We start from the raw sequence: 12,817 nt of genomic DNA, 5'->3' as shown, positions 1-12,817 counted from the left end.
GGTCCCACCTCTGTGGGGGCTGAGCGCAAAGCATGCAGGGCAGAGAGATGCGATGGAAACCTGCCGGCGTGGTCGACTGTCACCAAAAACAAAGCATGTGCGTTGAGGGACAGCCCAGTGCGACGAGCGCCTGAAGCACACTGTCCAGTGACTCACACAGCACGTAGACTCGGAGCACCCACCCTGCTTCCCTGATGAGTCCCCCAAGGTCTGTCTGATCCCAGCACTTACACCCGAAACGACTTAGAGCCCAAACTCCCAAGGAGGGCTGCGGCGGAACCAGAACAACAGGGTCGGGAGGAGGAAAGGTCCCCGGAGGGTCTGGAGGCTGAGCGGCAGAGAAGGCGGCTGTAAGGCGAGCCCGCGGCGCAGCACCTGCACCAGGCTCCCGCCGAGGTGTCTCCCGCCGAGGTGTCTCCCTCCTGTCGCCGCCCTCCTCCCGCAGCAGGTCCCCTAGGGACAGGGCTCTATCGGTCTGGGGTCCTTCCCCGGCTGCTGACTCGGCTGCTGCACCAGGCCTGGAAGATGGAGGGGCCAGGGCGTGGGGAGTGAGCGGGGGTGGGGAGCGCCGAGGGGCCAGCAACTCGGGTTTCAGTGGCAGGAGCTTCGGGCGTCTGGTGGGTTAAAAATACAGAGGCCCCAACTCTGGGTCATTTGATACCCGATGCCGAGGCCTATTAAGTCCAAGGGCCTGAAGACGGGGGCCCAGAGGGAAGGGACAGAGTAGAAAGTGGGGAGCCAAGCAGCAGGGGTGCGGGGTGGGGAGCAGGAGGGGAGGGTGCCGCTGCTGGGATGGACTGGGTGGGAGTGGGGGGCCCAGGTCACCTTTTAGCCCCATCTCACACCCTTGGGGGTGCTGAGGGGCAGGTCCAGTGTTCCAGCGTCTGCCCCTCCCCCAGAGTGCCGCTGAAGTCAGAAACTCCCTCCCGCGGCCTTCTGTCTGGCTGTCTGGCCGTGGCCCTGGCTTGCTGCTGTGGGCAGCTCAGTGGCTTTCCTGTGAGGCCAGGAGATGGGTTCCGAGGCCTCTTAAGTTCAAATGGGCCCAGCTCAGGTTAGCTCGGGCCTCTCCCGCCCCAGGGGCAGCTGTCTCTCTTGGACACCCCCCCCCACCCCGCTGCACCACATTCTTGAGATTTCCCTTGGCCTTACTTGCTTACTTTGCTTGTGGTGCAAGGCTCACCCCACAGGAGGGGAACGCTGTTCTTCTAACACAACTTCATGTCCCTGCCCAGGTGCAAAATAAACCCTCCCTCTCCAAAATCAGAGATTGCTCAGGGTGGGGGCGGAGGGCTTCGATCTAGCCTCTCCCCTGGGCTCCCTTGTGCCTCACTTTACCTGTGCCTTGTAGGAGCCCTGGAGGGCCATGAAAAGGGTCCTTCCTTCCTAGGTACCCGGAGCCAAACTCGTCCCCAGCCCTCACCCCCAGGATGGGGCGCAGGAAGTTAGAGCCCCTCCCCCCACTCCCCCGGGCTCTCAAGTGCACAGAACGCGGCAACCCCAGGCTCTAGTGCAGGGAACCGTCTTCAGGTTTTCCAGGAGTTAACGTCTCCCCCACCAACCCCCCAACCCCAACCCCCCACCCCCACCCCACCCCCGGCCTTTGCTTTGCGCCTGATCCTCTTTGTCAGAATGTTTGTCAGAATGTGCTCAGCAACTCTCCCTCCTCCGGACAGTGCAGCCCCCGGGAGCCACCCCTCCCCGCTGTGCCCTAGAGAACGGAGTCCCCTTTGATCCGAGGCTGTGCTGAGCACGAGGGCGCGAGGCAGCACTCAGGACTTTCCCCTTCTCCACCCGGCCCTGTGGGGAGGAACCCCAAATCGCATTTCTGCAGGGTGGACGCGGGCCAGCGCTCCTGGCCCCACGCCCCGTCCTGCCCCTGCGTCCAGACAGGAAAGCAGCTGGGGCCGGGCCAGGCGGCCCTTCTCGCCGGCCGCCGAGGCTCCATCTTTTATTCAGAGAATGACCTCATCCTCGGTCCTGGCTCTTGAAAGGGAAGCGCAGGGCCTCTTTCTGCAGCCCGGGCGCTTCGTACCAACCTCTCGGCCGCAGGATCGAGGACACAGTCCCAGGTTTTAGGACAAGAAGCAATCTGGCATTTGTGCCCCTTTGTCCAGTCTATGAATTTATTCTCTGACCCAGAACACGTCCTGTCCACCCCCGTCTCTCTCGATCTGAGTACCCTTACCCTCCCTGGACTCTCCCTAATGACCCCACGCCTCCCCTCCCCCAGCCCAGCTCATTTACCTCCGACTCATCTGGTCCTATTTTTAGCTCAGCCTTTTTCCTTTCTTAATATGGCGATGAGCTTCAGCGGGCAGTGGGGACCGTGCTGAGGAACCCTGCCCGAGGCGGAAGGCAGCGGGGGAGGGGCTCCAGGAGCCTGGGGGTGCGGTGGAGGAGGAGGGAGGGTCGCGGCCCTCCTGGAGCTGTCCTGGCCTCAGAAGGTTATCTTCTCTCCTGCCAACCCCAGAGACAGAGACATATTTAGACGGAGCCAGGTGGGGGCCTCCTGGTGCCAAGTTCAGGGACAGCTCCGGTTCCCTCCCCGCCCCCTGCGCCTATCCCGCCTCCTGACCCTTTCACTCTTGGCTCTGTCCTCAGTGTGTCCAGAACCCAGCAGCGTCCTCTGTCCCCTGCTCTGGGCCATTCCCCACCCCACCCCTTCTGTGAGCCCCTCACTCAGGGTTCAGGACCCACGCCCCGCCCTACCCCAGCTCCCTCTTCAGGCCCCGGCCAGCTGACCCTGACCCTGCTCCCTCCACGCGCACCTGCCGACAGGATGGGGGCCAGTGCTGGGGCCAGTGCTGGGCCCAGGCTACGGCCTGCACTGCTGTTCCTGTTGATGCTAGGGACACCCAGATTGGGGGTGCAGGGGGAGGACGGGCTGGAATTCCCTCAGTACGATGGCGTGGACCGTGTGGTCAATGTCAACGCGAAGAACTACAAGAACGTGTTCAAGAAGTATGAGGTGCTGGCGCTGCTCTACCACGAGCCCCCCGAGGACGACAAGGCCTCCCAAAGACAGTTCGAGATGGAAGAGCTGATCCTGGAGGTGAGTGGGGTGGGGCCTCTCCCGGCCACCCCCAGCCTGGCCACATGCAGACTTGGAGGAGGACTCTCGGGGGGCGAGGGGCAACATGCCACCAGACTCGTGGCATGTGGCCTTGACCCCACGAGAAAGTGGCTTGGAACCCAAAGTCGCACCACGGTTAGGCACGCTTAGGAGCCAGGGGCTGCAGGGAGACCCCTCCTCCAAGCCGCCCGAGGCTGCTGGTGCTCCGTTAGGCCAGGACTGGGGTGTCCTTGGAAGGGGAGCACAAGAAAGAAAAGGGACGTGCTTCGGAGCAGGGGGTTGGAGCTGTACGGCAGCCCCAATCCACTCTCCTGGCCAGTACGTGCCCCCCTGTCCGCGCACTGTGGGGCCTGCACCCCGAGCCCATCCAAATGGAATGCATTTTCAAGGCTACCTACCTCTTCATTTGCATGGCATCACTTTCTCCCGCCCAAGGTTTAACTGAGCCCACCATGGCTCCCACTGGCCTCAGTCCCTCTCTCCCTAATTCTCCATCTGCCCCTACTGGGTCAGGCCAGATGCTCTGATGGGAAAACGCTTGCCATTGGAGGAGGCTTCAGAATGCCTTCCCCAGCTTCTCTCTGTGGGAAGGCTCTCCTCGCCCCGGAGCAGAGCAGACTTACAACAAGAGAAAAGGCCTGTTCTGGGGGATGCCTGGGAGACACAGTCCCACACACTCTCTAGCAGCTAGGATGCATTCGTGTTCTGGTCCAAGCTTCTGGAGCCCCTTCTCCAGCCCGGCAGGACGGCAAGGCTCCAGCCTGCCCGAGAGAGGGACCACAAGCTCTCGTTTCCGTGTGCCCCTGTGGGTGCCGGGACCTGCCGTCTGATGAATGCGCCGAGTATTTTTATCCCGAGGGCTCAGCATCTCTGCCCGTTCGCCTGCCAACAGCCTCCCTGTCTTCCGGAGAATCCGGGCGCCCAGCGTCGCTTAAGAGGGAGCGTGGCAGAGCGAGCCAGGGCTGAGTCCAGCGGGGAGGCTGGAGGGGGCAGGGACCTAGGGGAGTGACTGTCCACAGCCTGAGTAAGGAAGGGCTGGGACACGTAGGGTGAGTTTGGCCTCAGTGCGGACAGCTCTACCTGTGTCCCCTCTCATGCCTGCTAGAGTCTCTGCCTCTGAAGGTGACAAGTGGTGGCCACGGTGACCTCTACTCTCATCTCTCTGGCTTCGGCCACTCCTCAGTGACATGACCGCCCACCCCCCCACACCCCTGCCCTCCAAAATGCTCCCCAGTGGGGGTCCCTCAGAAGAACCTCGAGGACTTGAAATGTCACCCCACACTGAGCCTGGCCTTTACCGATGAGGGTGGGCAGGGCTCAGCCCCAAAGCAGGAAGGGCCTAAGCTGCTCTGAAGTCAGACTCCCCAGCCTCCCCGGGAGCATGGAAGTGTCCCGCACCCGCCTTGCAGAGCAACATCGGAAGCTCCATGCCCACGAGCAGCCGTGTCCAGGGGCCGAAACGGAACCACAGCCCAGGGGTGGCCTCGCGGGGAAATGGAGGTTCCCTGGAGCCCTGCGCCGTGCCAAGGGCAACTCTTCTCTTCCCCATGTCCCCAGAGACCACTCTGGGAAGCATGAGATGGGTACGGGGTGACTAGGAGCCCCAGAGCTGATTCCGTCCCTGTGTTCCCTCCAGTTAGCGGCCCAAGTCCTCGAAGACAAGGGTGTTGGCTTTGGGCTGGTAGACTCGGAGAAGGATGCAGCTGTAGCCAAGAAGCTAGGTAAGGAGGGGGTGGGGAGGCCCTGTGTGTGCACGTGTGGGATGGGGGAGGCCCAGGCCAGGGGTTTGCGTGGGCCCCACCGCGTCTGATCTGGCAGTGGGAAGAAAAGATTGACACCGGGTGGGGGGGTATGGCGGGCGTCCTGGCACCTCCTCCACTCGTAGAGACCCATGATCAAATCCCAGAAAGAGTCAGGGGCGGCCTCCCTCATCCTAACCTACACACCACGGCTGAGTGCTGGAGGAAAGGGGCAGAGCGCAGGCCGGCTGGAGAGGCCTCTGGGTCCAGGGCCTGCGGGGGGTGGGGGGGTGGTCCCAGCACCGGCCACCAGGGAGCAGCAGAGGCCTGAACTGGACCCCGGAGATGTCTGGGGCCGGCGGTCAGTAACCAGGTCATCTGGTCAGTCATAGCAGTGGGTTGCAGGGCCGGACCGGCAGGGAGCGACGGGAGTCCTCGGAGGAGGTAAAGGAAAACCTGTCTCTAGTTATGGCAAGCAGAGGAAGGCAGACATCTTGCTAGAGTCCACGCCTCCCCATGTCCCCCCCGACACCCCCGCTGAGCCCACCTTCTGGAGAGCCCCGGGGCCTGCCCGCTGCCTGGGCTAGACGCACAGGCCCAGTGCCCAGGCCGTAGGGGCCTGACGTGAGGTGAGCGGGGTGGGGGGACGGAGAGGTGGAGGACTCCAGGGGCACGGGGACGGGCCCTGGACCTGGGGGCCGCCTGGCCGCCCGGCTCACCTCCGGCGGGCGCCCTAGGACTCACGGAAGAGGACAGCATCTACGTGTTCAAGGGAGATGAGGTGATCGAGTACGATGGCGAGCTCTCCGCAGACACCCTGGTGGAGTTTCTCCTCGATGTGAGGCTCTCCCGGGCCCCGGGGCCTTGCTTTAAGACTTCACACCCATCCCCAACCAAGCCCAGCCTCGCACACGCACACACGCGCTCACATGCCCGCACACACTCACAACACGCGGGCACACACACTCACCAGGCAAAAGACAGCCCCTCCCTCCCACCCCTGCGTCCCTCATCCCTCCCCTCCCCTGCTGGCTCCTTCCAGTGAAGAGACCCCTCGTCCTCCTCCAGGTCCTAGAGGACCCCGTGGAACTGATCGAGGGCGATCGCGAGCTGCAGGCGTTTGAGAACATTGAGGACGAGATCAAACTCATTGGCTACTTCAAGAACAAAGATTCTGAGCGTGCGTAACCCCCAGAGCCCCCGTACCTCTGTGGACCCCCGTTTTACCCATCTCCGTAACCCCCACTCCACCCACTGTCCCCACGTCTCTGCAGCTAACCCCCTGGCGTGGTCAGCTCCCTCACGGCTCTGACCTCCCTGCACTTGGGGCTCCCAGACAGGGACCCAGCCCCCCAACGTCCCCCACTGAAGTCTTGCTGCTCTTAGAGGACTGGCGGGGGGTCTCAAAAGGAATCCCTCTGGCCAAAGGAGACTTGGGGAGAAACAGAGTGGCCTTGGCTCCCCCAGAGACTGACTCTGTCCTACTCCTTCAGATTACAAGGCCTTCGAGGACGCGGCGGAAGAGTTTCACCCCTACATCCCTTTCTTCGCCACCTTCGACAGCAAGGTCTTCTTCCTGTGGCCATACGGAGGCCCCCTCCCTGCAGCTGCCCTCCAAACCTCTCTCCCAGAATCTGTGGGGGGACCTGGTCACACATGACACCCCCATCCCCACCTCGGGCCTCTCACTCTTGCCCCAAAGATTTTAGACCCTTTAACCCACTCCTCTAGGGTTCAACCAAAGCCCAGAGACCTTGTCCATTGTCCTAGTGGCAGCGACACGAGCCCAGGTCATCTGACCTCTGTCCTAAGATCTGCTCCCCATGATGCACATCCCCCCCACGTCCCCCGCCAGGTGGCAAAGAAGCTGACCTTGAAGCTGAATGAGATCGATTTCTATGAGGCCTTCATGGAAGAGCCTGTGACCATCCCAGACAAGCCCAACAGCAAAGAGGAGATTGTCAGCTTCGTGGAGGAGCACAGGAGGTGGGCACCAGGGGCGCCCCTGACCCAGGTGGCACCACCTAGGGCCCCAACGCCCCTGCGCAAGAGGAGCCGGGGGTCCCCACCGGCCAAGAAGCTGGTCTGGCTGCGAGTGAATGCCGTCCTGGGCGTGGCGGCCGCTCACTCGCTACAGACCAGGTTCAGCCAGGGGCCTTCCAACTCTACTATTGTTTTTTATCCTCCCAACAAGCTCAGGGACCCTGGCCCCACCGGTAGGAAGTGTCAGAACGGGATCCTGACCTGGATCTGAGCACCACTGTTTCTCGACCGGGGCGACCTGGTGGAGGGGCGGGCCAGGTGGGGGAGGCTCTCACCCTCCAGGGGGCACTGGCATTTTTGATGGAGGAGAGAGCTACCGCCGTCTGGTGGGGAGAAGCAGGGACGCTGCTAACCCTCTAGGGTACACCGGACTGCGCCCCACAACAGAAAATTCTCCAGCCTGAGGCTGGGACCCTGCCCTCACTCCCACACAGTGACTTTCTTCCTTCGCCGCACCCCACAGCTGAAGCGTCCCCTCACGTCCGTGGAGATGCCACTGCCCTCACCCTCTCCCGCTAGGTCACGGTCCCTTTTGTCGGGGAGGGCCGTCACAACACCTCCAGGGCACCTCGCACAGTGCCCAGAACATCTCAGACTCTCGCTGTGCTGTATGAAGGAGGGAATGCCCAGAGACCCCGTTCTTACCTTTTTCCCAAAGAGTCTCTTCCAGGCCATGGGCCCCCCCGCTGCCTTCCCACCTGCTTTAACCAGGCAGTGACCCGGGCCTGCCGCCCGGAGCTTAGACACTGCCAGATGGCTTTGCTCTGGCCTACAAGCTGTCTGTGCCCTAGGCTTGACCCAAAACCCTCTTGGGGGGCATCCTTCTCCCCTGCTGAGTCGTGACCATCTCTTCTAGGTCCACCCTGAGGAAGCTGAAGCCTGAGAGTATGTATGAGACGTGGGTGAGTGTCTCCCCCAGACAGGGCCGGGTCCCCAGGGGGGGTGTGGGTGGCTGAGGACGGAAGTCCCGGAAAGTTCCCGCCCCGCTGCGCCCCGTGTCTGGCTCGCGGGAAAGACCAAACACCAGCAGAGTTTGGAGGCTGTTGCTCTTAAGAACGTGCCAGGAATTAGGAGACACACAGACCCTGACACAGATGACAGGGAAGGAGGTCTGGGGCTGCAGAGTTGGCCAGAGGGGACGCGACGCGGGGGCCCCGGAGGGGAGGCGAGCCGTCCGCGGCCCCGGGGCCGCCGCCACAAGAGCCTACCTAATCCAGGAGCTGGGGTTCCACGAAATTCAGGCTCCAGGAGGAGGCAGCGTGCGTGTGGCTCTCAAACTTCAAGAAGCATAGCTAAGCCGCGCTGTCCCCAACAGGAGGACGACATGGACGGAATCCACATTGTGGCCTTTGCGGAGGAAGCCGATCCTGGTGAGGGACGGACGCTGGTTGCGGGGGCGGGGGTGGTTGAGGGACACAGGGGTGCTTGGGAGATGAGCTCGGGCTTCAGTGGGAGGCCCTCCTGGGAGTGCAGGGGCCCCCGGGGTGAGGCAGCAGCGATGGTGGGAGGAGGGGAGCACCTGACACTGCTGCCCCGCCTCCCTTGCCTCCCCGTCCCCCTACGGCTTCCTACTCTCTGACTCGTGTTCCCTCCTAGATGGCTACGAGTTCTTGGAGACGCTCAAGTCTGTGGCCCAAGATAACACTGAAAACCCTGACCTCAGCATCATCTGGATCGACCCTGACGATTTCCCCCTGGTAAGAGGTCGGCTCTCCCCAGGCAGGACCTGACGCCGTCACCCTTCCTGAGAGGACCTGCTGTCAGGGTTCTGTCCCCCACTTCCGGCCTGAGGACATTGGGGGGTTACGGCCCGTGCTCAAGGGCACCGTGGGCAGGCACCGAAGTCACCCCGAGAAGGGGAGACAGGATGGGAAGTAAATCACATGGAACATCGCACACGCCATGCCCAGAGCAGAGACGCGGCAGGGAGCTCGTGTGCCCGGGGCTGACCCCTTCTACAAAAAGACAGAGTGTTGGGGGGGCAAGTGGGCCCATGAACCCTGCAGATGGTTCTACACCGTCACGGACTGGAAGTGGGGAGAGTCTGTGCCTCAGGGGACAGCTCCGTTCCCAGCAGGATCCCCAACACTGGAACTCATCGTTGAAGGAGCAGCAGAATGAACAGATACGTGAGGAACATTAGCAATTACTGGGGACAACGGCCTCAGTTTAGAGATGCGGAGCCCGAGGGTCCCTGAGAAGTGACTTGCCCAAAGTCGCAAGATCAGGCGGTAGCAGAGCCAGGATCGGAACACAGGCTCCAATCCAGTTTTCCTGGGAAAGTCTGGGCCAGTGTCTTCAGCTGACCCCTCCGGATAGTTTCTGTTTGGGATTTTTACCTGCAACTGCTCCTGCACACACCTTCCCTTCTGGCCCCCCAGGGGGTCTGTCCCCCATCCTCCAGCGTGAGTTCATAGTGACCTTCCCCTGTCCCCAGGCTGACCCTCTACACTCCCCGTGCTAGACACACGTGTTTCCAGATGCTGCTTCGTTACCGTATGTGGTCTCTCCACAGCTGGTGCCCTACTGGGAGAAGACATTTGACATCGACCTGTCAGCGCCGCAGATAGGCGTGGTCAACGTCACCGATGTGAGTTTCCTTCCCACGCGCCCCGCTTGCCCCCCAGCTCTGCTTCCCAGCCCGTCCAGCGCTCCCTGCTCCGCCGACCGCCCCCCAGACGTCAGACATGCCTGGCGACTCGGGGTCTGAGTACACAGCGCCCTGCGCTCCTCCTTCCAGGCCTGGCCCACCATCCTCTCCAGATCTCCCGTTTGGAGTCAGGACCCCCCCATCGGCACCCCCAGAGTCCATGTCGCATTGCTAACTGGACTTCGCTTCCCCTAGCTCTGCATTACGCCCGCCGCCCGCCTCTCGGGTAGACTCTGAGCTCTTGGAGGGCAGAAAGCTCATCCACACACAGCAGGTGGCCTCTGCAAGTCTGTTCTGGCAAACGGAGTAGGCCAGACTTTGCCTTCGTCCCCTTCGCCCTGTGACCAGGGAGGCGGGTATTTTGTTAACAGCACAGCCAGATCTTATAAACTCGATTCCAAAGAGACTCATAAAATGCTAGGAAGCCCCAGAAATCAAAGCAGCTTCTGCCGGAGAGAATCGGAGAGCAGGGTTTCAAGGAGTGGCCCCGAACACGGACGGACGCTCGCGGGGTTGATGATGAGTCTTTCCAAACCGACGGGAAAGTTAGTGTGAAAGGTCAAAAGTAGGAAAATGAGTATCAGGTTCTGGAAAAGGCAAATCCTTTCTTATAGCTTGTGAGACTAGAGGCTTCTGCAAACAGGGCTGGAAAAGCAGGTTATGAAAAGCTGAAGGGTGGCTGGCCTGGCTCTCTGGCCGCCGGCGGTTCCCCATCAGAGGCCAACCCAGCCATCCCTGTCCCCCACCCCGTCCCCCCTCCCACCTAGACCTTCACCTGCACAGCAAGCGTCCCTGGCCGGTGACAGGAGAAGGGGAGGGACAGAGGGGCCCCGTGAGGGGGAGGACAGGTCTGCAGACCCGAGTCGGGCTTAGCTCCGGTCCCCTGTCTGTGCCTCACCCCAGGCGGACAGCGTGTGGATGGAGATGGACGACGAGGAGGACCTGCCGTCGGCGGAGGAGCTGGAGGACTGGCTGGAAGACGTGCTGGAAGGCGAGATCAACACGGAGGACGACGACGACGACGACGACGACGACGACGACGACGACGATGACTAGCGGCTGTGGCCTCGTTCTCCAGCCCGGCCCCCCGCCTCCCTGGGCTCCCTCCCAACCCCGTCCGTCCCTGGGCTCCTCTGGGGACACTGGGCCATCCTCTGCGGTAGGGAGGCCCGATGCTGAGTGCTGAGACCCCGACCTTTGCCCCACGAGGCCAGGACCTGCTCGTCCCCACGCGCCAGCCCAGCCACCTCCGCCGGCCATCTCCTGTCCCTTGGCGGTCCTGTTCCTACGATCTGTTCCCTCCATGATGCGTTTCCTTCCCCATTCCCTCTGCTCTCACTCCCCACTCCCTATACTCTTCCCTCTGGTTCTCTTCTCCTTGGTTCCCTCCACCTGTGCACGATCTTCCCCACACTTTCAAATCCTCCATCCTTCTGGAGGCCTGATCCCTGGCCAGGAGAAAGGGCGGGCCCCGTGTCTGCGGCTCTCGGCCATCTCTTGTTAATGCATTTGGGTCAGATATCGGGAGCCCTCAATAAAGGATCTGGGGCAGCATGAGCAAGTGTCTGCTGGGGAGAGGCTTGGGGGTGCGGGCCTCGTTACGGCACCAGGATGGGGGCGCTCCCTCTAGGCGGTCATCCCAGAGGACAGAGGACTGTTTATCTGCCACCAGTGCACAAGCTTTCCCCTCACACGTGGTGTTTGTCCAGCACCGCTGGGAGGCTCTGGGAGAACGCGGCGTGCTGGGCCTGTCCCTGCTCTCGAGCTGATTAGCCTCACTGGGAAGTCAAGACAAGCAGCCCAACGACTGAAGCCGAGCACAAAGCAGTACGTAATTAAGTGATTATGTGCTGCTTGATAGCACCCTCCCTGCAGCTGCTCTTGGAACCCGCAGGACTGAACCCAAACATCTCTTCTCGGGGAGGCCTTCTCAGAGGCGGCTGCTGCGGTTCCCTCCTCCGGGCTCACGGGCCACTCTCTCCACCTCCAGTCCAGTGCTCCCTCACCCTCCCCGGACAGGTCCCTCTTCTCCACCAGACTGCGGGGTGGGGGCGGGGGTGCTCGAAGGCAGGAGGCCAGGCTTCTCCTCTGTGCCCCCCAGGGCCTGGCACACAAGAGGCAAGCTGCCAGCAAATGTCTGTTGACAGAAGGAATGAGGGAACACGCAGGGTCGGGACAGAGAGGCCCCAGCGGGCTCTGACGGCTTCGGGAAGGAGCACTTTCTAGGCCTTCAGTGAACCATGGGGTTTGACAGGGCGCAGGAGACAGGGAAGGGACATTCCTGTCCGTGGAGAGCACCAAAAGCATGGGCAGAATGTGGGTGTCCCACGGGGGGTGCAGAAGAGACGGGAGGGGAAAGAGAAGGGGGAGACGTCACGGGATGCAAAGAAGTTCGACTTTAAACCCGGGGGCTGCGAGGAAGGACACACAGATGGCAGTGATGAGCCGGATGGACAGAGGGAGGGGAGGACGGAGCCAGCAGGTGGGGGGGGCGCTCACAGCCGGAGCCCTTCAGAGGTTGGGAGAGCGTGGCCCTGCGCGGTGGCCGTGGGATGAAGAGGAGACACAGAGCTCTGCGTTCCAGGGCTCCCCATCCCCACCCCAGACCCGGGCTGCCAAGGCTCCTGGCAAGAAGGACCTACACCAGCACCGCCCAGGCCGGGGTACGTGTCAGGGGGTCAGATGACGTGGTGTGGGGGAGCCAAGGAACGGACCACGCCCAGAGCTCCCAGACGGGACAGCGGTCATGGGGCCGGGGTAGCCGCGGGTGGGCTGCCTAGGTGCCGAAGGAAACCTGAGGTGACACATGGGTCACCCTTCAGAGACAAACGCAGGAAGTGCTCCCAGAGGAGGCAGAAGCGTGTTGAGCAGAAACCGTGTGTTCACCCGACTAACACAGGGCTAACGGGGGGCTGACCGGTCGTCCAGCGTCGGTCAGCAGAAGGCCCCAGATGGAGCAGTCACCCTAGGTTTCCAGCGCCCACTTGTGCCAGTCCTTACACACTTAGGATTTCCAAGTCTCAGGAGAACCATGCCAGGTGGACGTCAGCATCTCCGTGTCACTGGTGGGGACACTGAGAGTCCGAGGTAGACCCAGCATGAGAAAGGGGCGGGGCCAGTGCGGAAGCCCGGGTCCCTTGCACCTGCAGCCTCAGGGAGACTTGACCCTGTCTCTGTCCAGAAGTCCTTCCGTTTCTCTGGGTCTCACCAAGGGGCCAGTGACATGAGGCAGACGTGAGCAGAGGACGAGGTGGTCTTGCTCCCAGAGGGTGGTGATGGGGAGAGTTGCTGAAGAGCACGGAGAAGCAGCAG

General features: G+C 62.2%; 1 protein-coding gene across 1 annotated transcript; it reads left to right on the top strand.

The window, feature by feature from the left end:
• The first annotated feature begins 2,453 nt into the window (after positions 1 to 2,453).
• CASQ1 (calsequestrin 1) lies at positions 2,454 to 11,062 on the top strand. The gene is made up of 11 exons (XM_082704353.1): positions 2,454 to 3,052; positions 4,710 to 4,794; positions 5,550 to 5,650; positions 5,881 to 5,992; positions 6,306 to 6,379; positions 6,668 to 6,798; positions 7,712 to 7,757; positions 8,171 to 8,225; positions 8,452 to 8,552; positions 9,371 to 9,445; positions 10,409 to 11,062. Exons 1-11 carry the CDS (start codon positions 2,780 to 2,782, stop codon positions 10,559 to 10,561), a joined length of 1,206 nt encoding a protein of 401 aa, XP_082560479.1. The 5' UTR covers positions 2,454 to 2,779; the 3' UTR covers positions 10,562 to 11,062.
• Positions 11,063 to 12,817: the final 1,755 nt, after the last annotated feature.

The sequence above is a fragment of the Mustela nivalis genome, assembly GCF_964662115.1.
Source record: "Mustela nivalis genome assembly, chromosome: 16".
Taxonomy (NCBI): Eukaryota; Metazoa; Chordata; class Mammalia; order Carnivora; family Mustelidae; genus Mustela; species Mustela nivalis.
This window is presented reverse-complemented; position numbering and strand designations above follow the sequence as displayed.